Source organism: Pleurodeles waltl, chromosome 6 (genome assembly GCF_031143425.1).
Source record: "Pleurodeles waltl isolate 20211129_DDA chromosome 6, aPleWal1.hap1.20221129, whole genome shotgun sequence".
Lineage (NCBI taxonomy): Eukaryota > Metazoa > Chordata > Amphibia > Caudata > Salamandridae > Pleurodeles > Pleurodeles waltl.
Window position 1 is genome coordinate 181,269,468 of NC_090445.1, and position 24,108 is coordinate 181,293,575.

At 44.9% G+C, this 24,108-nt stretch overlaps 1 protein-coding gene across 2 annotated transcripts in view; it reads left to right on the top strand.

Moving 5' to 3' along the window:
- TMEM106A (transmembrane protein 106A) overlaps positions 1-24,108 on the top strand; it is a 327,382-nt gene that overhangs the window by 58,455 nt on the left and 244,819 nt on the right. For both annotated transcript variants that reach the window (XM_069237770.1, XM_069237771.1), the window contains exon 2: positions 9,770-9,978. In XM_069237770.1, the coding sequence (XP_069093871.1) occupies positions 9,786-9,978 (193 nt within the window). In that variant the 5' untranslated portion in view covers positions 9,770-9,785. The remainder of the gene's footprint in view (positions 1-9,769; positions 9,979-24,108) is intronic.

Here is a 24,108-nt window from a genome sequence, read left to right on the forward strand (position 1 = left end):
TGGCAGACAAATGTTCCACAGTAGGTTGAATTTTGAACAACCTGTCATGGTTTGGATGGTCCTGGGGCAATGCAGCAGAATTGGCATTGAAATGCAGCATGCGCAGCAATAGCAAAAAACAATCTCCGCTCACGTACGGTGAAAAGATGGGGGCTGCCCAAACTGTGGGTTTGTGCACTAACCCCATTTTGAGCATAAGGCCCAAAAAATATCTTCCACTCCGCCAGCAAAGTGGGAGTCCACTTGCAAGCCCTTGAATGGGGCCCTAGAGTGCCTCCATGCTCCTTCGAAAAATATTCTGCACGCAAATTTGTTTGCTGCACAATTTGCTGAAGGAAGTCAACATCCCAAAAGAGATGGACGTAGTCGACTGGCAAAACGTTGGTCTTTACATCCAGCATCACCAGTAAAAGGTGTAATTTGGGGCTGAACTAAATTGGGTGGCTGACAAGAGAGCACTCTGTCTGTGCTGGCCGCCACACACACACATGCCCTCTGGATTTGGCTAACCCGCTGTTGTCCTGCTGCACAGACTGTGCTTGCGAAGGCACAGCACTATTGTCCTCATCGTCTCCCTCAGAATCACTGGAAGGCGTGCGGTCGGATGGGACTCAGCCGACTGAAAAATAACTCCCAGATTCTAATCCATTGTCCTGTCCCTCAGATGCTGTCTCGGTATCTGATGTCTCAGTCTCCAATCCTGCCTCAGAGCTGTCTGCCATAACCTGAGTCACGGCTTCAGGAGAGGTCATTCAGTGAGACTCCATCTTTGCTGCTATCTAAACTGTTCCTATAAAATGCTAGTCTATGCAGATGACAGATATGGTCACAAAATTGCATGTGTGTGTGTTGTGTGCAACAGTAAATGTCAGTCACCATACCTTCCCTCAATCAGCAGGTTGTCTGGAAAAAAATAAATCAGAAAAGCACATTATTACTTCACCTTTGCCACATACCCATTATCACAGCCTTTAGCGCTGGCGACATCCAGTGCAACAAGCTTTATTGCCGCTCCCCTTACCATGACCACCTCCTTGGATTCCCTCACTGCCACCCATCAAAATGGTCCTTTATCTCTTTATAGCTCCCATCGCACAGACATTTAATTTGTTTTAAAGGGCAGGTATTCCACTCAGCAGTTCACATAAAATACAGATTGCATTAAGCATATAAACCTGTGCTACTTTATGGCCTCAAAACTGCAAAAGTCTGATCTCTTTCTCTGGCAGGAACATAATCACAAGAGTTATTTTGACATTTTTATTGCTACCTAATATAATGTGTGTGTGTGTGTGTGTGTGTGTATATATATATATATATATATATGTTCGATGGCATGTGTAGCTGCAGATACACATGCTGTGCATTATCCTGCCATCTAGTGTTGGGCTCGGAGTGTTACAAGTTTTTTTTTCTTCGAAGAAGTCTTTTCGAGTCACGAGACCGAGGGACTCCTCCCTTTCGGCTCCATTGCGCACGGGCGTCAACTCCATCTTAGATTGTTTGTTTTCTTTCCGCCATCGGGTTCGGATGTGTTCCTCTTCGCTCTGTATTTCGGTTCGGAAAAGATAGTTAACCATCGGAAAATTAGACGGTATTGTTTGCGCTTGGTACCGGGTTAGTGCTAGCACATCGACACCGAAGAAAGAAGAGCTCCGGCGGCCCTTCGGGGCTTCCACTCCTCGCCGGGGCCTGGTCGGCCCGACCACGTCCATCTTCAAACCTCATGGACCGGACCCCCTTCCGCTTCTGCCCCAACTGCCACGCAAAGTATCCTTATACAGACCAACACTTGGTCTGTAATCTGTGTTTGTCCCCCGAACACAAAGAGGATACTTGCGAGGCCTGTCGGGCATTTCGATCCAAGAAAACACTGCAAGATCGAAGAGCTCGAAGACTCCAGATGGCGTCGACACCGGCCGGGCACATCGACATCAAAGAAGAGGAGAGATTCTACATTTGAGATTCGGAGTCGGACGAGTCTGAGAGTGAGCAGCCGAAGACGCAGCAAACCGTGAGTAAACCTGCCCCGCCAAAAACTCACTACAAAATAATGAAGGCCAAGGGGATGCAACCGCCAACAGGCCATGGCTTAACCCGAAAACACGGTGACCAAACATCGGCACGGAAAAAGGCCTCCCAGCAGCCGAAGACATCCGACTCCGGTCGAGATACCGGCTCCGACCAAACTCGACACCGGTGTTCGGCACCCCGAAATTCAAGAAGGTTTCCTCGGAGCCGAAAAAGACTGTTGAAAAGACTTCGGTGCCGAAACATGCAGCCTCGGAGCCGAAACCAGGCTCCTATACAGAAGAACAAGGCCTTTCAAGTCAATTACAAGGTCATAGATTTGAACAAGAACTGGGCATGGGAGAGCCAGACCATACCCAGAGAAGGTTGCATATACAAAAGGACACGGGGAGAATTCGGACTCTTTCTCCAATAAAGATGAAGCGCAAGCTCGCATTACAAGAAACGGAAATGCAGCCAAAAGCAAAAGTGGCTAAAGAAAAGACACCACCACGGTTCTCGCCACAGCAATCGCCACCACATTCGCCACGTTTGTCCCCGGTAGCAACACCCCCAATGATGTAATCACCAACACACACGGGGATGTCCCAAGATGACCCGGATGCATGGGATTTGTATGATGCACCAGACAATAGTCCTGATTGCTACCCGGCAAGGCTGTCACCACCTGAGGACAGCACTACATAAATGCAGGTGGTTGCAAGGGCAGCTACATTCCATAATGTAGCATTGCATGAAGAGCCCATAGAGGATGACTTTTTGTTCAACACCCTGTCATCTACTCACAGCCAATACCAAAGCTTGCCAATGCTGCCAGGCATGTTAAAACACGCCAAACAAGTGTTTCAGGACCCAGTAAAAGGCAGAGCTATCACGCCTAGGCTGGAGAAGAAATATAAACCTCCCCCTACTGACCCTGTTTATATCACACAACAATTAACTCCTGATTTAGTGGTAGTGGGAGCAGCCCGGAAAAGGGCAAATTCCCAAACCTCAGGGACGCACCACCGCCCGACAGGGAAAGTCGGAAATTCGATGCAGCAGGCAAGAGGGTGGCAGCACAGGCAGCCAATCAATGGCGGATTGCCAATTCCCAAGCTCTACTGGCTCGATATGACAGGGCACATTGGGATGAAATGCAACATCTCATTCAACACCTTCCCAAAGAGTTCCACAAACGTGCCCAACAGGTTGTTGAGGAGGGCCAAGCTATCTTGAACAACCAAATAAGGTCGGCTATGGACTCAGCAGACACGGCGGCAAGGACAGTGAACACGGCAGTAACCATTCATAGACACGCATGGTTACGAACCACTTACACTCACTGGAAGATGTCATCAGTGATGTAATATGTGAGGTCATAAGCAGTACATTATGGGACCGCAAGTTATAATTAGCTCAGGTAACTACAATTGCTGAATTTCTATGGTTTTGTTTGAGTAAATTCAGAACCTAACTATAATGCCAATGTAACCTTTGTTTTTGTTCAGCAAATTTCTAAGGTTTTGTTATATTCTATTTCTTAACTATAACGTCCCTGTAACCTTCGATTTTTCAGTGAATTTCGAAGGTTTTTTAAACTCTATTCCCTAGATATAACATCCCTGTAGCCTTTGTTTTTTTTAGTGAATTCTAAGGTTGTTTTCATTCTGTTTCCTAACTTTAATGTCCCTTTAACCTATTGTATTTGTATTTAACTTCTAAGGTTTGTTTAAGTGTATTTGTGAACTATAACTTGTTTATAATGTTTGGGTTTTTAAGGTAATTATAATATTTTTCTCATATATACTTAGATATTGACCCCAGATGTCTTTGTGAGGGGTGGGGGGGTGGGGGGGGTGTTGGGATCCTTTCATTAAGCTCTCTCCCACAATGAAATACACCAACACTGTACAGTGTTGCAAATTGAATTGAAAAGGCCCAATCCTTTTTAAAATAGTGGTGCTGATAGTGTGATAGTGTGAGAGTGAATGTGACTGTGACTGTCTGTGTAGGTGTGACAGCATCTCTGTAGGTGTGGGAGTGGGTGTGACAATGTCTGCCTGCGTGTCAGACTGGATGTGAGCGTGTCGCTCTGGATGTAATACTGAATGCGAGATTGCCTTTATTAGAATTTAGTCTGTTATTTTTTTTTTTTTTACGTTTCCCGAGCTCCTCAGATCCACCCCGCGGATCTCGTGAAGTGTGGAAAAAAAAAAACTATTTCTGCATTTCAAAGGCATCATTTGTCCCATCACCACAGCATTATCACCCCCATGGGGGCAAGGAACCTGTACACTGACTCCAGCAAGTAATTTTCCCCACGTGCCTTACGGCTGCTGATGTCACAGATGGGTGGTTGGCGGGGGGGGGGGGCAGGGAGGGACATGGATTTCTACTGTGTCTCCCACAGTGGTTTTATAATAAAAAGGATTTTTAAAACCCCTCCCTGGTTTTAGCCAATGGTCAGGGCCCACACCAGGGAGCGTGTTTGTGTGTGCTGTTTTGTTTTGAACCCCGATTGTGTCGCCATTTCTCCCGCTTCCTGCTTCCGCCTTCCTGCCGGCCTTTCCCACCTCCCAGGACTACTTATGGAGGCCGCTGCACTGCTACCCCTACGGTGCACCAGAGGCAAGCCCATCTGCGCCAGTCCACATCGGGACAGCAACCAGCGGCAGAAACCCTGGATCTTTCACCCCACGAAGCTACACCTCCGCAAACCTCCAAGCCATAGACACACCAAAATCCACTGCTGCCGTACATCCACACGTACCACTACAGCACCATTTTCCTGCCAACACTGCTGCCTTACCTTCAGCACTGAAACTACACCAAAGATACAGCAAATGCAGCTGCATCCATCACTGTGACTAAGCCCACCACAACACAACTCCAATGCATCTTACGCAACACAAGATCAGTCGGTTGACACGCCACGGAGATCTGGGACACAATCTAATCTCTTGCCCGGACATCATCTTCCTCACAGAAACCTGGCTAAACCCCGCCTCCGCACCACACATTGCCACCCCTATCCCAGCTGGTTACACGGTAACACACCGGGACTGAACCAACAAACCTGGAGGTGAAATTGCACATCTACAGGGACACCCTCCGCTGCACAACATCCCCAGCCGACCCGGAACATCCTCACTGCGCACAGATCGGAAAAGCACCATCAGAGGCACAATTTCCTACAGACCACCAGGACCGCACCCCAGTTTCTACAAGGCCATCACAGACCTCGTTGCACCGCTCACATTCAACTCCGAGTACTACATCTTTCTAGGGGAACTCAGCTTCCAAATTTACAACCAAAGGGACACCAAGGCCTCCTGGAGTGCATGAGCAACATCGGCCCCAAGCATCTCATTCACCTCCAGCGACAGTCAGGTACGACCCCACCACATAACTCACTTTGGTCGACCACTACAGCATCCACCTCACCATCACATGACCCACCCACTCCGGCGCCACACCCACAGATCCACATGCAAAGACTGGAAAAAGGTATCAGAAGAACAGTGGAACAATGCTGTCTGCTCCCACCTCTGCATGGCCCAGAACAAGCAGCAAAAAACTTCTCCCAGTGGATCAAGTATTGCACCGACCGTATCGCCCCGCCAAAACAGCCAAGGTCAAAAGACAAATCATAAGAGCAAGCTGGTTCACCGAGGAAATGCACTCCACTAAAGGCAACTGCAGGCAGCTATAAAGGAAGAGACACATCAACAAATAATTGGGAGACCACAGTGCCTTCAGGACTGCCCTCAACCAGTATCACTGCCTCCTGAAAGAAACCAAGAACGCCCTAGCGGACTGCATTGAAGCCAGCTCAAACAGCAAGGTACACTTTGCAATCGTGAAGGAGTTCTCCAATCCCACATCCTCCGAGAATGACATCACCCCCTCCTAGGAAGTGTGCAACACTTTTGCCACTTGCTTCCACAACAAGATCTCGGCCATCTGCGAAAACTTTGAACGCCAACCCTCAGCAGCCTGCAGCATCAGTCCGCTTACAGCCTCAAACACAAACCCTGAACACTTGCTCACTCACTGGGACCTCCTCAGCACAGAAGACACTATCTCCATCATGAACTCCATGCACTATGGAGCACCCACGGACCCCTACCCCCACCACGTTTTCAACCTCTGAAACAAGATAATCGGTGACAAACTCAGGAGGGTCATGAACACCTCCATCATTGCAGCCTCCTTTCCTGAGAACTGGAAACAGGCTGAAGTAAGGCCCCTCCTGAAAAAAAATTCACTGAGCTAGCTGAGCCAAAGAACTACTGGCCCCTCTCTCTGCTCCCTTTTCCAGCAAAAGTCCTTGAGAAAGCGATCAACCAACAGCTCACCCAACACCAAGAAGGCCACAGCATCCTGGACCCCTCCCAATCTAGAGCCAACCACAGCACAAAGACAACCCAGATCGCAGCCACTGAAGACATCAGGGCTTTCATGGATTGCGGGGAAATGGCAACCCTCATCCTCCTGGACTTATCCGCCGTGTTCAACACAGTCTCCCATCTCATCCTGATCAACACACTTCACCACATAGGGACCCAAGGAGACACCCTCAGATGGATCACCTCATACCTCACTGGCAAAACCCAAGGGATCTGCCTTTCTCCGTTCACCTTGAATCCAAAGAAGATCATCTGCGGAGTCCCTCAAGGATCATCCTTCAGCCCCACCCTTTTCAACACCTACATGACCACGCTTGGCCGACACCGTTAGATTGCACTGACTCAACATCATCCGCTATGCTGACGACGCCCACCTTATTCTCTCACTGTCTGAAGACCCCTCCACCTCCAGAGATAACTTCCAGAGGTGCATGATGAATGTCGTGGACTAGATGAAGGAAAACTGTCTCAAACTCAACACAGACAAGATGGAAGTCCTCATCTTTGGGAGAAGCAACTCGCCATGGAACAATGCTCCGTGGCCTGCGGAGCTCGGATCACCCCCTGCCTGAGAACCCACGCCCGCAACCTTGGCATCATCCTTATAGTAAGCTATACATGAAGAAACAAGTCAATGCAGTCTCATCCACCTGCTTCCACACCCTTTGCTTGCTCTAAGCTTTTCAGATAGTTCCCTGGCACCATGAGAACTGTCATGCAGGCCCTCATCACCAACAGACTGGACTATGGAAACACACTCCACTTAGGAATCACTGCACGACTACTGAAGAGACTCCAGAAAAAAACACAACTCAGTGTCATGACTCATTGTCGAGCTCCCTAGAAGGACCCACATCACACCCATCTCAAGAGACTATACTGGCTCATAATTCAGAAGAGATGCCAGTTCAAGATGAAGACCCACACCTACAAAGCCCTGCACAAAAAAGGTCCTACATACATCAACAAACGTCTGACCTTTTGCAACCGACCAGACACCTTCGATCTGCGCTCCTGTCCCTTGCAGACACCCCAGGATCTGCCAAACCAGCAAGGGATGACACTCCTTCTCGTACCTGCCAGCCAAGGCATTGAACAGTCGCCCCGACACCTCAGGCCCACACAATCGCTCCAGCAATTCACAGAAACAAATCAAGACCTGTATGTTCAAATGAGGAAACCACCACGGAGCAGCTGACGTTTTCAGTGCCTTGAGGCCTTCATGGGTGATTTGCCATGCTCTATAAATGTTTGATTGATTGATTGATTGATTGTAGCAGAGGACTGGAGTTGTGGTGTGATGTCACTGCCTTGTAGACCATCACTTAAAAGCAAAGGGTCTATCGGTTGAGATTCATGGCTGTGCTTGCTTCCTCAGGCTAATATGCTTGCCTGATGCAATATCCAGGAAATTTCCTTGTAAGGGAGCCTTTCTGCCTTACCTGGAAAGATGTAACTGGACACAATAAAAGCACTACTGGTTGCTCAACGTCTGAATTGGACCTCGGAGAAGGCGCTATACTTATCCGGTACAAATCAGGGCTCAATGTTTTGCCTTCAATGACCACATATGTCAGAGTTTCTGATGGGGAACATTGTTTTGAATTATTCTTTGCCTTTGCTTCAATAATAGGCCCAAGTTTATCGTGTTTGACGTTCTCCAGAATTGTTTTTCTTCAAGTTACCAGCATGTGCACCACAGACGTTAGTGTGACATGTTTAGACATCATATGGAAGAGCAGCAATTTACCCTCCCCCCTCTCCAATGACTTTCCCATTATGGCGCCTTAGGTCACAGTAACAACAATAAATACATTCTCAACAGTTTTGATTTGAGTATTGAGGCAGACGCTTGTTCTTGCTTGTAAGTTTAATGTTTAAGTTGTTGTGGAGTGCTGTGACATGGCTGAGATTTCACTGCATTCAGGCGAAAACATAAATTTCCTCTGTTTCGAGGAGATTGCTGAAATTCATCTACACAGTGACAGAGGATGCCACAGTCCAAAAGTACACCGGTGTGTTTTGAGGATTTGCAGCACTAGCTAATGTTTTGTTAGATAATTATTCTCAGGTCTGTGGCTGCATTAAAGTCTGTAGTGCACGTCATAAACCTTTTATGACCACGACCCATTTTAGTACGGAAATGTTTTGTGACCCACCTAGCTTTTAAGGACATGAGGTGCTTGATCGTTTAATGTAACTAAAGCATCGTGTGGCAGCTTGCTGTCACATCTTCCATTGGGATGGCCACTAAATTTGTACAGACATACAGTTTTACTGATCAAACTTAATGCAGACAATTGAAAATATCTAGAAATCTGCAGTGGTGTAACAAAACGTGATGGGACCCCCCTTGCAAAATACATGGCGAGTGGCCCGCCACTCTCTGGATCCAGATAGGAGTTCTCAGGCCAGGGGCCTGCTGCCACTGGAGCTCACCTCGTCTCCCTCATACCCCCCCCCCCTCCGAAAGGTAGCAGGGGCTATTGTTATACCACTGGAAATAAGGTTTCAGTGAATATTTACCTGCTTAACCAAGTAAAGTGTCTTTGAGTTCTGATCCTGGTAATTTCTTTGTTTCCATCACACTTCAGAATTACAAAAACAATTTGCTTCCTTTTTATTTTCCTAACTGCTGAATGTGTACAGTAAAATTTACCAGTATTTACATTTTGTTGTGTTACGAAAAAATGACATCCCACAACCTTTCCTTTCTTACTTCATGTACGCCAGCAAGACTGTCCCATAATTAATTTTTCTCTTCTTTCTCTGACTGCAAAGTGAGAGGAGTTTATAAACACCAGTCTCCATGATAGAAAATGAGGAGTAGAAGGCATAGCATGACTTTGACCTCTGTCTTTGAAGCGCAGCAAATGTGACAAGATAAATACAGAATTTAAGGCACCTTTATTTATTGCTTTGACTTTTGTGTCCCACCAAAAATCGGCTGGCAACCCACAGTTTGGAAAACATTGGTCTAGGGTTTCCTGACTGGATGTAATACATTCTCTCCATCTCACAATTTCAGTGCGACTTCACTGTTTTTGTAGGCCAGATGGCTCTACAGTTAAGGCAAATTTGGAGGGCATTTCGCCTTCAACGTGTGTATGTCAAGCTGCCCAAGCATTTAATTATCACAATGTCCAATTTATTCTGGTTCGTGTTCATGATCGTGGAGGATGTGAAACCACTCTTCTGCCCTTGCACAGTGGAGTTAACAGACATTGACGAGGAACATGGGGCTTGAATTCTTTCAAGAGCTTTGATTTTAATTAAGTTCTTAAAGTCTGTTCAGTCTGCACTATACAGTATAGAAATTCACTTGATCAATATTTTTTTACGTTTAGTGAGAAACACTAAAGCATGGGCAATCAAACCACCACCCTAAAAAATGGAGAGGTCACCCCTATTTTATCGAGCCAGACATCTGATGATGAGAAAATATCCTCGTATATGAGCGTTAATGAGGAGGAAGGAGATGCATCATCCCCGTATGAGATAATTGAAAGTCACGCCACCTGCTTCACGTGTCAGGGAACAGGACGAATTCCCCGGGGTATGTATAGATTTCTGGTGGAATCTGGAGATAAATGTAAATTTTTTTTAATACACCTTTTTAAAAATAACTTAAATAACATGCACGTTTGGATTGATTTATTTTGAAATGGTTGTTCCATTTTAACATGCTTGCTCTTCTGTTACAAAATGGTGTACATTAAACAGACGAAAGTGAGAGTAACCATATTTAAGGAAGTATCAATTTTTCTTCTCGTGGATAGTCTTGGGAGGTGGGTAACTTCAGCTGTACCTTTTTTATTTTATGGTTGTTTCCAAGTAAAAATCAAGATAATCTAAATTCCTGTTCTTTTGCTTTAAAATAATTGACCTTCTTATGAAATATGCATACAGAAATCTTAAGAAGACCAGATGAACCATATTTAGGGAAGTACCTCCTAGCCATTCAGGCAGTGAATGATTGTGGGCATTCTAAAATTAGAAAACTGACCAATGAGTTTCATTTTTAATGGCGAGTTTGCACTTCTAGTTTTTCAATACCTAGAGGGAATAGAAAGTTAAGTTACGATAAAAACATTGGAAGTGACAACTAGGCTCATTCAGTCTGACCATTTTTTACCTACTTTGCAAATAATTTAATTGATTGGAGTTTATCCGTTCAAATGAGTCCTGCAGCAAGTTTACAATACTTATCTAGGTTCTCCGGCGAAGTCCAATATTTCATTTTTCTATGTTTCTGCACATAAGCTGAAATACTCGAGTTAGAAGAGGTTCCACATCATGGAGAATTAGGGTAGTGAATTAGTAACCTTTACTGCCCTCCTTCTTTAAAACAAATGTAAGAATCTACATATATTTATTTAGTTTGTCAAACAGCAGTATATGAAAAATCTGAGTTGGACCTTGTGGAGATTGCCTTTTTTCCACAATACTAAATGTGCACACTAAAATTGCATGGTTTGTGCTTGTCCCCCACAAGAAATCCTCCACCATCCCAGTTTTTTTTTGTTTATCCCAAGTTTGCTATGTTTATTATACTGGGAGGCAATGGCTACAGTGTGACCCCTAGAGAGATACTCTAGTGTGTTAGACATTGTAAAGTATTTGCATGATGATTCCTTAAGTTCTCTTTATTTCATGCTTCCAAGGCAGGGCTGAACATGCTGTTTTCTACCATTTATGGGTATGACACAGGATCCCCTGATGGAGAATGAACAATTAACTACTTGTAATCTTAGTTCTCCTTCACGGGTATTTTCCATTAGTTCCTCAGTATGCACCTCTATTGATCTGAATCATAATATCTTGTTAATTCTGTTGGATACTTCTAACTGCAGATTCCTCACCTTTTGAAATATTCTCCAGGCGCAAACCTGGACCAGGACGTTTTTACAGCATTGCTTACACATGCTGCAAGATGGCGTTGTGTAGCTCACATGGACCTTGTTCTGTGCCAAATGTGATGGAGCGAAGACACATGTACACACTACCCCGGAGCTCTGACATCAGTTCTTTCTTTCTTCCCTTTCAAGTTTGGATCTTGAGTAGTGCTCCCTGTTTGTCAGTTAAGTATTTCCTTTCAAAATTCTTCCCGGTGTACAAGGGAACAGTATCTCCAAAGGCTGGAGGGTTCAAGTGACTACAGGAAACAGATGTCTGAGACCGATCCACCCGCGGTGTGTCCCTGTTTGGGAGCGATGTTTGGGCTCGAGGCATAACTCCTGTTATGTGACGAGTTTGCACTTATGCACCCGAAGGCAATCTTGGACTAGAAGGTAAGCTGTACTTCGCCAAACAGTGAAGGAAGTCCGTCCTTTGCATAAGTCACACTCCTACTCTAGGATGTGGGTACAGACCTGTTCCTGCTCTCGAGGCCACTCCCCCTACAGGTCCTCTGACAGTGGAATGCATTAGTTAAGTCCAAATTGTAATCCAATAAGAAGCATAAGAAGTCAAAGCAAGGCTCAATCCCATTCAGTCACTCTCTGTCCAAAGAAAAGTCAAGAGGGCACCAAGGTACCAACTGAACTCACTGCTGATCAGAAATCCGATACCTCGACTGGTCGTCTTGCATCCTGAATTTCCTGTGCTATTGGCGACGCCACAACAGCAAGAGGCCTTTAGGGAGACCAGATTGCGCATATCTGGCATTCTTACAATTTCCCTTCTGTACACCTCCAAGATCCGCCTGGGTCACTATTTGGATTACTGCTGATAGACCAATCTCTGGCACCTTGTGTGCCTCTCGAACCTGCCTTCGGTTCCACACAGACGCCAGACTTGACTTACATTCCAGCTCCAAGATCTGTGCTGGTTCCTTCTCCACAGATGCTGATACTGCCAATGATGAAATTCGAGATTGTGCATACTCCAGTGTCCGAACTCAACCCCAATCCACTTCAACTCTGACCAAGTTCACTTCTTAGCTCCATTCTTGTGCACCCAGTCCCTGTACACTCGCATTCTGACAAACCACTTTCTTTTCTGCAAGGTACAGGGAGTGCAGAATTATTAGGCAAGTTGTATTTTTGAGGATTAATTTTATTATTGAACAACAAACATGTTCTCAATGAACCCAAAAAACTCATTAATATCAAAGCTGAATATTTTTGGAAGTAGTTTTTAGTTTGTTTTTAGTTTTAGCTATGTTAGGGGGATATCTGTGTGTGCAGGTGACTATTACTGTGCATAATTATTAGGCAACTTAACAAAAAACAAATATATACCCATTTCAATTATTTATTATTACCAGTGAAACCAATATAACATCTCAACATTCACAAATATACATTTCTGACATTCAAAAACAAAACAAAAACAAATCAGTGACCAATATAGCCACCTTTCTTTGCAAGGACACTTAAAAGCCTGCCATCCATGGATTCTGTCAGTGTTTTGATCTGTTCACCATCAACATTGCGTGCAGCAGCAACCACAGCCTCCCAGACACTGTTCAGAGAGGTGTACTGTTTTCCCTCCTTGTAAATCTCACATGTGATGATGGACCACAGGTTCTCAATGGGGTTCAGATCAGGTGAACAAGGAGGCCATGTCATTAGATTTCCTTCTTTTATACCCTTTCTTGCCAGCCACGCTGTGGAGTACTTGGACGCGTGTGATGGAGCATTGTTCTGCATGAAAATCATGTTTTTCTTGAAGGATGCAGACTTCTTCCTGTACCACTGCTTGAAGAAGGTGTCTTCCAGGAACTGGCAGTAGGACTGGGAGTTGAGCTTGACTCCATCCTCAACCCGAAAAGGCCCCACAAGCTCATCTTTGATGATACCAGCCCAAACCAGTACTCCACCTCCACCTTGCTGGCGTCTGAGTCGGACTGGAGCTCTCTGCCCTTTACCAATCCAGCCACGGGCCCATCCATCTGGCCCATCAAGACTCACTCTCATTTCATCAGTCCATAAAACCTTAGAAAAATCAGTCTTGAGATATTTCTTGGCCCAGTCTTGACGTTTCAGCTTGTGTGTCTTGTTCAGTGGTGGTCGTCTTTCAGCCTTTCTTACCTTGGCCATGTCTCTGAGTATTGCACACCTTGTGCTTTTGGGCACTCCAGTGATGTTGCAGCTCTGAAATATGGCCAAACTGGTGGCAAGTGGCATCGTGGCAGCTGCACGCTTGACTTTTCTCAGTTCATGGGCAGTTATTTTGCGCCTTGGTTTTTCCACACGCTTCTTGCGACCCTGTTGACTATTTTGAATGAAACGCTTGATTGTTCGATGATCACGCTTCAGAAGCTTTGCAATTTTAAGAGTGCTGCATCCCTCTGCAAGATATCTCACTATTTTTGACTTTTCTGAGCCTGTCAAGTCCTTCTTTTGACCCATTTTGCCAAAGGAAAGGAAGTTGCCTAATAATTATGCACACCTGATTTAGGGTGTTGATGTCATTAGACCACACCCCTTCTCATTACAGAGATGCACATCACCTAATATGCTTAATTGGTAGTAGGCTTTCGAGCCTATACAGCTTGGAGTAAGACAACATGCATAAAGAGGATGATGTGGTCAAAATACTCATTTGCGTAATAATTCTGCACTCCCTGTATTCCTCAGAGGCTTCATCATCTTTTTCCCTTGGACTCTGATCAACCTGATAATGGAGATGATTTACCCTCACGTTACGATGTCATTGCCCGTATAGACTTTCAGGAGGTCAGTAGGCTGATACATTCCCTAGCACAGGGTTGATTTGGCCTATTAGAGCCCCAACAGAGAAGTGTATAGTTTGCAGTAGTGACTGGAAGTGCAGCTGTGGTCCTGAACCAACAGTTGCCATCACTTTAAGTCAAGACAAATGTTCTCATTGAGGTTTTGTGCCCACGATCTGCTTCATCTGAGTCTTGTCGCACTTTAATGAAGCCCTGACTTAGACTTTTATGTTTATTTGGGCAAAGCTTTGTTCTTTCCCACCAGAGAACAAGCAGAGTTTGGTGGTTCAAGCCTCCACAAGCAAAGTCAACCCTAATGCATCTTCCATGACTCTTCCAGATATGGAGTCAAAATGGATTGAGGTGTTTGGGAAACTGGTGTTCTATTCTGCCAGTATTTTGTTGAGGTCACTCAGTGCAGTCTGCCTGCTGTTATACCCTTGCCCTGTGGTATGACTATAGAGATTTTGCTGTAGGTCCTGGAAGAGTTTAGGACCTCTTTGGCTCAAATCATTCACAATGGCTAGGACACTGCTAATTATGTAATTAGGGCTAGCCTGGATACTACTGCCTGTGCTGGGCACTAGTGTGGTAATCCGCCAGCAAATGTGGCTACGGTCTACTGACTTTTCTGGGGATGTGCAACCATATCTCATGAACATGTACTTTGATGGGTCCCACCTCTTTCGGACAAAGGGTAATTCTGCCTTGTAACACTTTAATGAAAGCAGTACCAAAGCATGTTCTTTGAGCCATTGTACTTCTGTACAGGCCAGCTGTTTACTCAACAGCCTGACTCTTCCGAAGCTACTCTAAAGGACTGGTGTATAGACACTGCCTCCACAACAGCAGTCACCCTATTCCTTTCCTGGTTGGTTCTCAAACAGAGACCTTGTAAGTACCAGGCCCATTGTTTCACCCAGCTTTCTGCACCTGTAGCATCAGCCTCCAAGCTGTTAGTTTGCCCTTGGTGGCAAATAGCCACACTGTAGGAGGCAAGATCAGCAATTTTCTTCAAATGTAGCAGGCCAATACACCTGACAGCATGACATACCCTTCTATTCTCTTTTGATCCACTTTTTGCTTCATCCCACTTTTCAGAGGAGCAGCTTCTCATCTTGCAGAAAGAAGTATAGGCTCCACTGGCTACATGGGCCATTGAAGGATGCTGCGGGTGGAAGTGGGGTCAGGCTGTTACTCTGGCTATTTTATTGTGCCGAAGATGGATGGAGGCCTTAACCCTATTTTGGTTCTTTGCTCTCTCTGAATGCCTTCCTACGGAAGGAAAATTCCAAAAATGCTCTCACTGGCCCAAGTTCTGTCTGGTCTGGATCAGTGTGACTGAATGGTTACATTGGACCTGCAGAATGCCTCCAAACATTGCCTGTAGTTCATGGCTGGCCATAAGCATTTTCAGTTTTCTGTGCTCCTCTTCAGTCTTACCAGTGACACTTGGGTCTTCACAAAAGTGTTGGAGGTGGTCCCCCTCCATCTCCAATGGTTGGGGGTACCGAGATGCCCCTTCCTCGATTACTGGCTGAGGGTGGGTCCTCTAAAGTCTGTAGTAGACTATCTCCAATTGATGGAAAACCTCATAACATTGTTGTGGTTCTCATTCAACAATCTGAAGTCAGACCTGACTCCTTCACCTTTATTCTGGATATGGGGCATTTAGGGTGTTACAGTAAGTCTCTAAAAGTTTTGGCTTCTGATCCTAATGTTTTAGCCTCATTTCTCGATCTCGGTTAGAGCAGCTCCAAGGCTTCTTGGCCTGCTGGCCTAATGCATCCTGCTTATTCACTTGTTCAGGTGGCATATGCAGGCTCTGCATTGGGATCTGCAGTCCAGGAGCAGAAAACCTGTCAGAGGAGACTCCACAAGATCTGTAGTGGTGGCTGCTAGACACCAATCTGACCAGCAGCAGACCCCTCTCCTTTCCACACCCAGAACTAATGGTGGTGGTGGTGTTTACATCCTTGCTGGCTGGTGCGGTCAGTGGTACTTGCGGGCCATCTGGCTGGTGTTGAAAGTATTCTGCCATCCATCAAGGGAAGACTGGTATAGACACATACAGACAGATCCTACTCCCCGGCTACAACGTAAGATCCGCGGGATGATAATGGAAGCAGAAATAGCAGGATGGATTACACGACAGGAAGCAGAGTTTCTGGACACTAAAAATCCCAAAATACCTTACTTTTACTGTCTACCTAAGATTCACAAGGGCACCCCACCTCCGGGCCGCCCCATAGTGTCTGGTATAGGCTCTCTTTTAGAACCTTTATCAAAATTTTGTGATTTCTTTTTACAACCTATGGTTCATAACACATCTACCTTCCTTAGAGATACTAAAGACACCTTGATCTTACTTAATGATGTTAACAATGCAGGTCCCACAGATATACTGATATGCTTGGATGTGGAAGCCCTTTACACTAATATTCCACAAGAAGCAACCTTAACAGCAGTAGAAGACTTGCTGATGGCAGAAACGTGGACCCATAACACGCCAGTCAGTTTCATCATGCAATGCGCAAGTGTGGCACTGAAAGAGAATTTTTTCCAGTTCGAGAAACGTCTCTTCCACCAGATACAAGGTACTTCCATGGGAAGCACCTTCGCACCAAGCCTGGCATGCCTGTACATGTTTGCATTTGAACAACGCCACATCCTAATTCCTGAGCAACCATTTTTCAACAACATAAGACTATGGCGTCGCTACATTGACGACATTCTAGTCATTTGGAAGGGTAGTTATGAATTGGCATTAGATTTCACAAATTGGGTTAACACCCTTGACACCAATCTCCGTTTCAGTGCTAACATTTCGGATCAAGAGGTGGCTTTTCTTGATTTACGGATAACACTCAGAGATGGTTATTTGCATTCCTCTGTATACCAAAAACCCACAGATAGAAACAGTTTATTACTCTACAATAGCCATCACCCTAAATCATTAAGGGACAATCTTCCTTTGGGACAATTCCTAAGGATACGACGAAACTGTTCAGATACAGACGACTTTCATCTTCAAGCAAAAACTCTCTGCAGTAAACTGGGTGCTCGTAATTATCCTGCTAGATGCGTGAGACAAGCGAAGAAAAGAGCCAGCAATATTCCAAGAGAGACTCTTCTGACTAACAATATCCGCACTTCTCAATCTAGACTTACTTGTGTGACTACCTACACGCCTTTGAGTAATCAGATTAAGAAGATCATCCGGAGACAGTGGCCTATCCTCAACAGTGCAGGAGAGTCCTTGGACTGCCCTTTGTTTGCCTTTAAGAGGACCCACAACATAAAAGATATGGTGGTTCACACCAGACCTGTACATAAAACCACGGATGATGTCCACCAAGATCAGTGGTTGAAAGTCAAAGGCCATCACCCATGTGGGTGTTGTAACGTATGCTCAATGACTAAAAGCACCTATGAAGTAGATCTCGGTGAACCCAGGAAATGGCAATTGAAAACACACACCAATTGTCGCACAAAAAACTGTGTCTATATGATCACTTGTCCTTGTGACTTGAGGTACATAGGAATGACAACAAGAATGGTGAAAACACGCATCAATGAACACCGTAGCACTATCAGGTGTAAGAGGTCTGCAACAAAATTAACAAATCACTATTTGGAAAAACAACATACTGCAGACAACATCAGATGGCTAATATTGGAGACTATTAAAGACAACAATGATTGTACAAGAAGACTCTTTGAAAAAGAACAACGATGGGTCTTTAGGCTAAGGACCCATGAGAATGGGCTCAACGATGAAATCCCGTGGGCTTGTTTTACCCGTTGAACGTCGGGTCCCTTCAGACCACCGATGAACCTTTTGCATTATTATGTGAATCACTTTCCATATGATTTTTCTATAAATACAATTTTTTTACTTTGGTAACTTTTGCATAATTCATGTCGTACGCGCGGTGAGCGTACTTTATTTTGTATAGTTGGCAATCCTTTGCATCAACTATGACACCGAGATGACTCCATCTTTTCCTAGTCTTCTAGATCCTAGGACATTTCCCTCTTATATATGGCCGACTTGGTTTTAGTCCTTCTTTTGTGTTTGTCTTTGTCTTTGATCCTGTCGAGGCTTACAGTCCCCTTTCACTCTTCATTATCCCAGGGCATTTAAAAGAACCCCATTCTAACGCTACTTTGTGTTCCGGGGAAGGAGACGGCTCACAGGTGAACCAACTTTTGTGGTTCGATATCAAGTAAGTGCTGTTTCGGCGTTTTACGATCGCCGTTATTGACACACGCTTAGATACCTCTGTCTTGAGCTTCATAATTGTGTACTAAGCCGCATTATTTAGTGTTCGGGCACTAGCCGGCACACGCGAGCTCCGCGCCTTCGCAGACACGGGCGGGACGCGTTCCTGATTTGATACGCCCCCGCCCAACAGGTTTTTCCTCTCAGTGGGGCTATCTACCGACTACCTGTGTGAAATTATACACACAAGAGGGATAAGACTGTAAACGTCTCTCCTATTCTTTCTTACTCTGAATCCATTAGCATTTGGTTTCACTAACTAAGTGATATGACGGCGACTGACCGATACTGCTTTTGCAGTTTATTGTTTTTTGTTTTTTCAACTAGAGGTTACCGTGTACTTAAGAACTTTCCTTCACTGAATATTAATTGTAACTACCCTCGGTTTTACAATCGTGCGTTTTCTCTATCTTGTATTTTTTCTGGCGGTTTGAATACAATTCACCCACTATATATTTTTTGCATGAGAGGCAATGAGTGACATGTCTATGATGAGGTAATAATCCTATCAAGTATCATACGGTTTTTTTAAACTGTTCTTTTTCTCTTTGTGTATGCATATATTCAGTTCATAATGGAATTTAGAGCCTGCCACCTCCCTGAGGGAGCCCACCAGTAATACTTGGAGGGTGAGCAAAATTTAAGTTTTCTATCAGCACTCTAGATGTTTTTGTGTGTATTCACTAAGGCACATTTGGGGCGCTTTCACGAGGTTATGTAACAACCTATCAGGTACGGTGATTAAGATAACTGTTGCTGAATAGGTTATCCTTTGACGTTGGTTTTCTTTGTTTTACCTTTTAGGTTTTGAATAAATTAATGCACAAATCAGTTTTCATAAAGGATTAGGTACGTAAATAGGTCCTGATGAATCGCATGAGATCAATTTCAACTCAATATAGCGAGAAACATGTTGACCCCTTGATTGAGTATCACAGTGATTCTGTATACTCTTTTTTGTACCCTTTTTTTACTTGAATTTCTAGTGAAAATTGTTATAATTTCGAGGGATTGTATACATTAACTTACTATATCCCTAAAACGATGTTTTTAACTATGCCAGGGGTTTAAATATCTGAATAAATAAATTTTTTACCCCTAGTCATTTTTAATCTCTTCCATACCAATCCTCTTTCTTTTTTTCATCTGACCGGCTCTACACCAACTGCCTAAAAGATCTCCGGCAAAGAGCCCCTTTGTGGGGCCCGTCAGGCATTGCAGTGCCGGCCTGACGAGGAGCATAGCCCTATGATGAAGCATGTCACCGGACGGTGAGTGAGGGCTCTTGCTTCAAGCATATTGCTTCCCCCCCTTTTTTTGTCTCTGGAAACCTGTCTTTACCACTATAACCCTCGATCTCTTTTTTTCTCTGATTTTGGAACTGTGTGTAAACTTTGTGGAGTATATAGGTTCTCACAGACATCACCACACCTCTGGAGTTGACTGAAGCGTCAGGGTTTTTTAATTGTGAAACACTTGGACTGATTGTTAAACACCTCAGCAGATTAGCTCACCTTTGGATGCATGGCAGATCACATAGGTATCCCAAGGTGATGCATGACATCTTCCGACTCTGTGGATAGCCCTGGCTAGATCTCTTCACCACTGTTGAATGCTCATTGTCAAAATATTTGATCCCAACAATGCGCATGGGAGCATGGGACTCCTGTATGCCTTTCCGCCACTGCTTCTCCTGCCGAAATTTCTGAAGACGATCAGGAATGACTGGGTCCAAGTCATCCTAGTGGCTCCGGATTGGACCAGGAGTGTGTGGTATCTGGAACATCTGGGCAGGAGCATTTGTCTTCTGATCAAACTGCCATTTGGGGAGGATCTTATGTCTCAGCAGCAGGGCAGGATTCTGCACCTGTGCCCGAGCAATCTGTTTTCAGTCTACCTTTTGAGGCTGTGGAAGGCATCCTCCCAACAGGTGTCCCTCCACAAAATCTGTTTTCATTGGGAAGTAAATTGTGGCCTGATGTAGAATCTACAATACAGGCCCCCTAAAGCCAACCTGCTGGATGTGTTGTTGTTAGTTTTATCTTTGGTCCAGCAAGGTCTTGCAGTGGGCACCATTCAAGTTTTGTTGTCTGCCCTCTCGGGATTCATATGTTTGCCTAACTAACTGTTATTGTTTAAGTCTCCTGTTGCTGTGCAGTTAATTAAAGGTTGAAACACATGTTCCTTCCTAAGCTGTTAGAAATTCCACAGTGGGATCCTAATTTGGTCCTCATGTTCCTCATGTGTACTGCCTTTGAAATAATGCACAGCTGCTTGTTGCATCGTCTTACTTTCAAAATCCCCCTCATCTCGATCACTTCAGCTTGACGTCGGTGTGAGATTCAGCCTCTCTCTGTGCTACTGCTCTACACCCCCTTTTCCCATACAAATTGGTGTTGACGACCAGGGCAGCCTTTATGCCTAAAGTTGTGATTCATTTCCACATTGGGCAAACTATCACCTGCCCAATGTTCTTTGCCCTGCCTCACCCCTTGAAAGAGGAGGAGGGACTCCATCTATTGGACCCAGAACAACCTTAAAGTTTTACACCGATCACACCACTTACCATTGGGTGAACAGCCAGCTTCTTGTGCCGTTCTCTTGGGCAAAGAAAGGTGTGGAGGTTCAGAAAAGGACTTTGGGCCATATGTACGAACACTTTTTCCCCATAGACACAGAATGGGTAAAAACCTTTGCTACATCTGGCGCTACGTCCTTAAAATATGCTTCCAGTTGGCTATTGCTGCTACCATTGGAATAGTACGCAGAGTGCCTATTCTTGACCTCTGCCATGCTGCTATGTGCGCTTCAGTGTACACATTTACAGAGTACTACTGCTTTGACATCCAGGTCAAACTGGAAGGGCATTGTGCCTGTTTGGTCCTGCAGGACTTCTTAGTCAGAGCCCACACCTCAGACTCTCACCTTAGGAGCCAATTTTTTGTATCCTTTCTAAAGTTGAGGAATCTGCAGTTAGAAATAAGGATATTTTACATACCTTCAGTAATGCTTTTTCTGATGGTTACTAGATCTAACCACAGTTTCTTCACTGCCCTCCCATCTCCCCTTTCTGTGGAGTGGTCTCTATTTCCTAACTAACAATGTATGAAATTTGAGATCTGCACAGTAGTACAGACCATTGTTCTGAACTCCGTGTCTGAAGTTGCAGAAAGAGAAAATCTAGAAACCGATGCCAGCGGGTAGTGTTGGCGCTTATATAGTGCTCCGCTCAGGTAGTTCTAGAACGGGACCAGGTTAACGTGTAATCGCACAACACCACCTAGCGGCTGATAGGACCAGTGCTGAAATATGTGGAATTTTCTTAAGGTGGATAATCAGCGTCTCGATACAGTGTACACTAAAAAGAGCATTACTGAAGGTAAGTAACTTGTTCATATGAACATCAAGAACCGATTGTCTAATTAAGTCTCCGTATGTATGATAAGCTCAGACTGCTTAAATTGTTTTTAAAGGTAGAATCAGAATTCTAGTTTGTCCATGGACTAGGTTCAAGAGTATGGTTAACTGCATTGTGTTTCTTTTGAAAACTCTGTAGTGAAATGCCATTTTCATCAAATTTTACAAAGACTGGTGTATTATTTGTAGCATTTTAAAATAGACAGAAAATTTTACTGTTTGTGAATTCAGCAAGAATTCCTGTAACGTGAACCTGCGATTAAACTAAGTACATTTTATTGACAACCAACACTCGATGGGGGATTGTCACCATAGACATAATCCTTTATTATTGGGCAGCCCACCTTCTTGTTGTGAGGCAGTGGTGTTTTTTTTGTTTTTTGTGACCCAGTCTACGCAGCAGAGGGTCAGATACTGGGAGAACAGGACCTTCCCCTCTTCTTGTATTGGGGGGGGGGGAGGTTCCCTGCGCTGCTCCCGCTGGCCACAATGGTGGTGCTCCAGATCTGGAAACAGCCATAAGGAGAATAGGATTTTTTGACCACCTCACTCTGGAGACACCGTTGTGGCAGTGTGGTCAACTCTCACAGGTGGTGGCCCTCTGGGGATTTACCACTTGTGATATCATGGGTATTTCCAGGCTGGGAGACGTTCTCCATGCGGTGACACTGAAGTGTTATCAGGACCTGCAAGAGAAATATGACCTGCATCGTACTCAATTCTTCTGATATTTGCAGTTCTGCCATGTCCTTCTCCCGACCCTGCGGGTGGTGGAGGACATTCCTGAGTTCTTCTCGATGAAAGCTAAGACCCTCCTTACAAATCTCAAAGAGCACAAGTGTTTGGGAATATATCAAATCTCCCGGACCCGCTGGAGGGGGTGAGGAGGGTGTGGGAGGGGGAACTGGGCCCCTTTGGGGACTAGGGCTAGAGGGAGGCAGTGGGAGCCCCAAGGGAGGCAGTCATAGCCTCACTGTTCTGCTTAATCTAATTAAAGATCCTCTATAGGGTCTACCTAACCAGAGCCTGACTACATTGCATGAGATTCATAGCAGCATGGAATTGCCTGAAATGTGACGACCCACAGGGCGACTTATCACACAAATTCTGGCACTGGCTGGGACTGTCCTGCTTTTGGGGGGTGGGGATTGCTTAAGAGGGTGTTGGGCTGGGCTATCCCTCAGGGATCCCAAACTAACACTCCTTCATATTACAGATAACTTTTGGGGGTACACAATACCAGAAGGTGCTCCTCTTGTTGGAACTGGTGATAGCTGTTAGAAATATGGTTTTTGGTTGGCGGTAAGGTTACCCTTTGTCCAAGCAAGAACCCTCACTCTAGTCAGGGTGAGTCACACACAATCCAAATTATCCTGTGCCCACCCTCTGGTAGCTTGGCACGAGCAGTCAGGCTTAACTTAGAAGGCAATGTGTAAAGTATTTGTGCAATAAATCATACAATAACACAATATAGCACCACAGAAATACACCACACAGTGTTTAGAAAAATATATAATATTTATCTGGATATTTGCAGGTCAAAAACGAATAAAGATGCAATATGAAATTTTAGAGATATCACTGAAAAGTGACATAGTGTCTTTTTTTTTTTTAAATATGTTTATTAAGTTTTGAATGTTTACATTGGTAGGATTATACAGTTACATTGCAACACTACTTCCTCGCCAGCTGCAAAGGAGAGGTAGGTACAGCAGGATCGATAATGATAGAACAGACAGTACTTATACATCAAAATAAACAAACTAGAACCCCCCCCACCTTACTCATAACAAAACTTAGGTCAAATGTTGCTGCAGTATATAACTGCCGCGCTTCTATGGAGGGACGTTCTGATTGGCACCCAGTGATCCTGTCTCGGGGTACCTGAACGATGTTGCCCACTGATGTTACTTATTAATTATATTGAGAGGAAAGGAGCCACGTTTTATTTCTGATTGTTCGGTGTGGCATGATAGTGTGCATTATGCGCTTGTTGTTTGTGTGTGTGTTCCTCCCCGGACACCAACTGTGAGTTATGCCGGTCTCTAGGGAGAGGGTGTGGGCTTCCAGCCCTCCCGTGGGTTGTATTACGGGTTTGATTTGAGTGATCCAGCGCTAAATGAGTGCTTGCCGAGTCTGTACCCTCCCGTGATCTCCATCTGCATCAAGGCGGCCTTTCATCGTTTTTGGCCTCTAGTCGGGTAATCAGTGTTTCCCAGGTTTCCTTTCCCGTGTGGTGTTGTCCAGCGCGTGCAAGTTTGCTCAGTACCAGAGCCTCCGTCCTAGTCCAGCACAGTGTGAGGGAG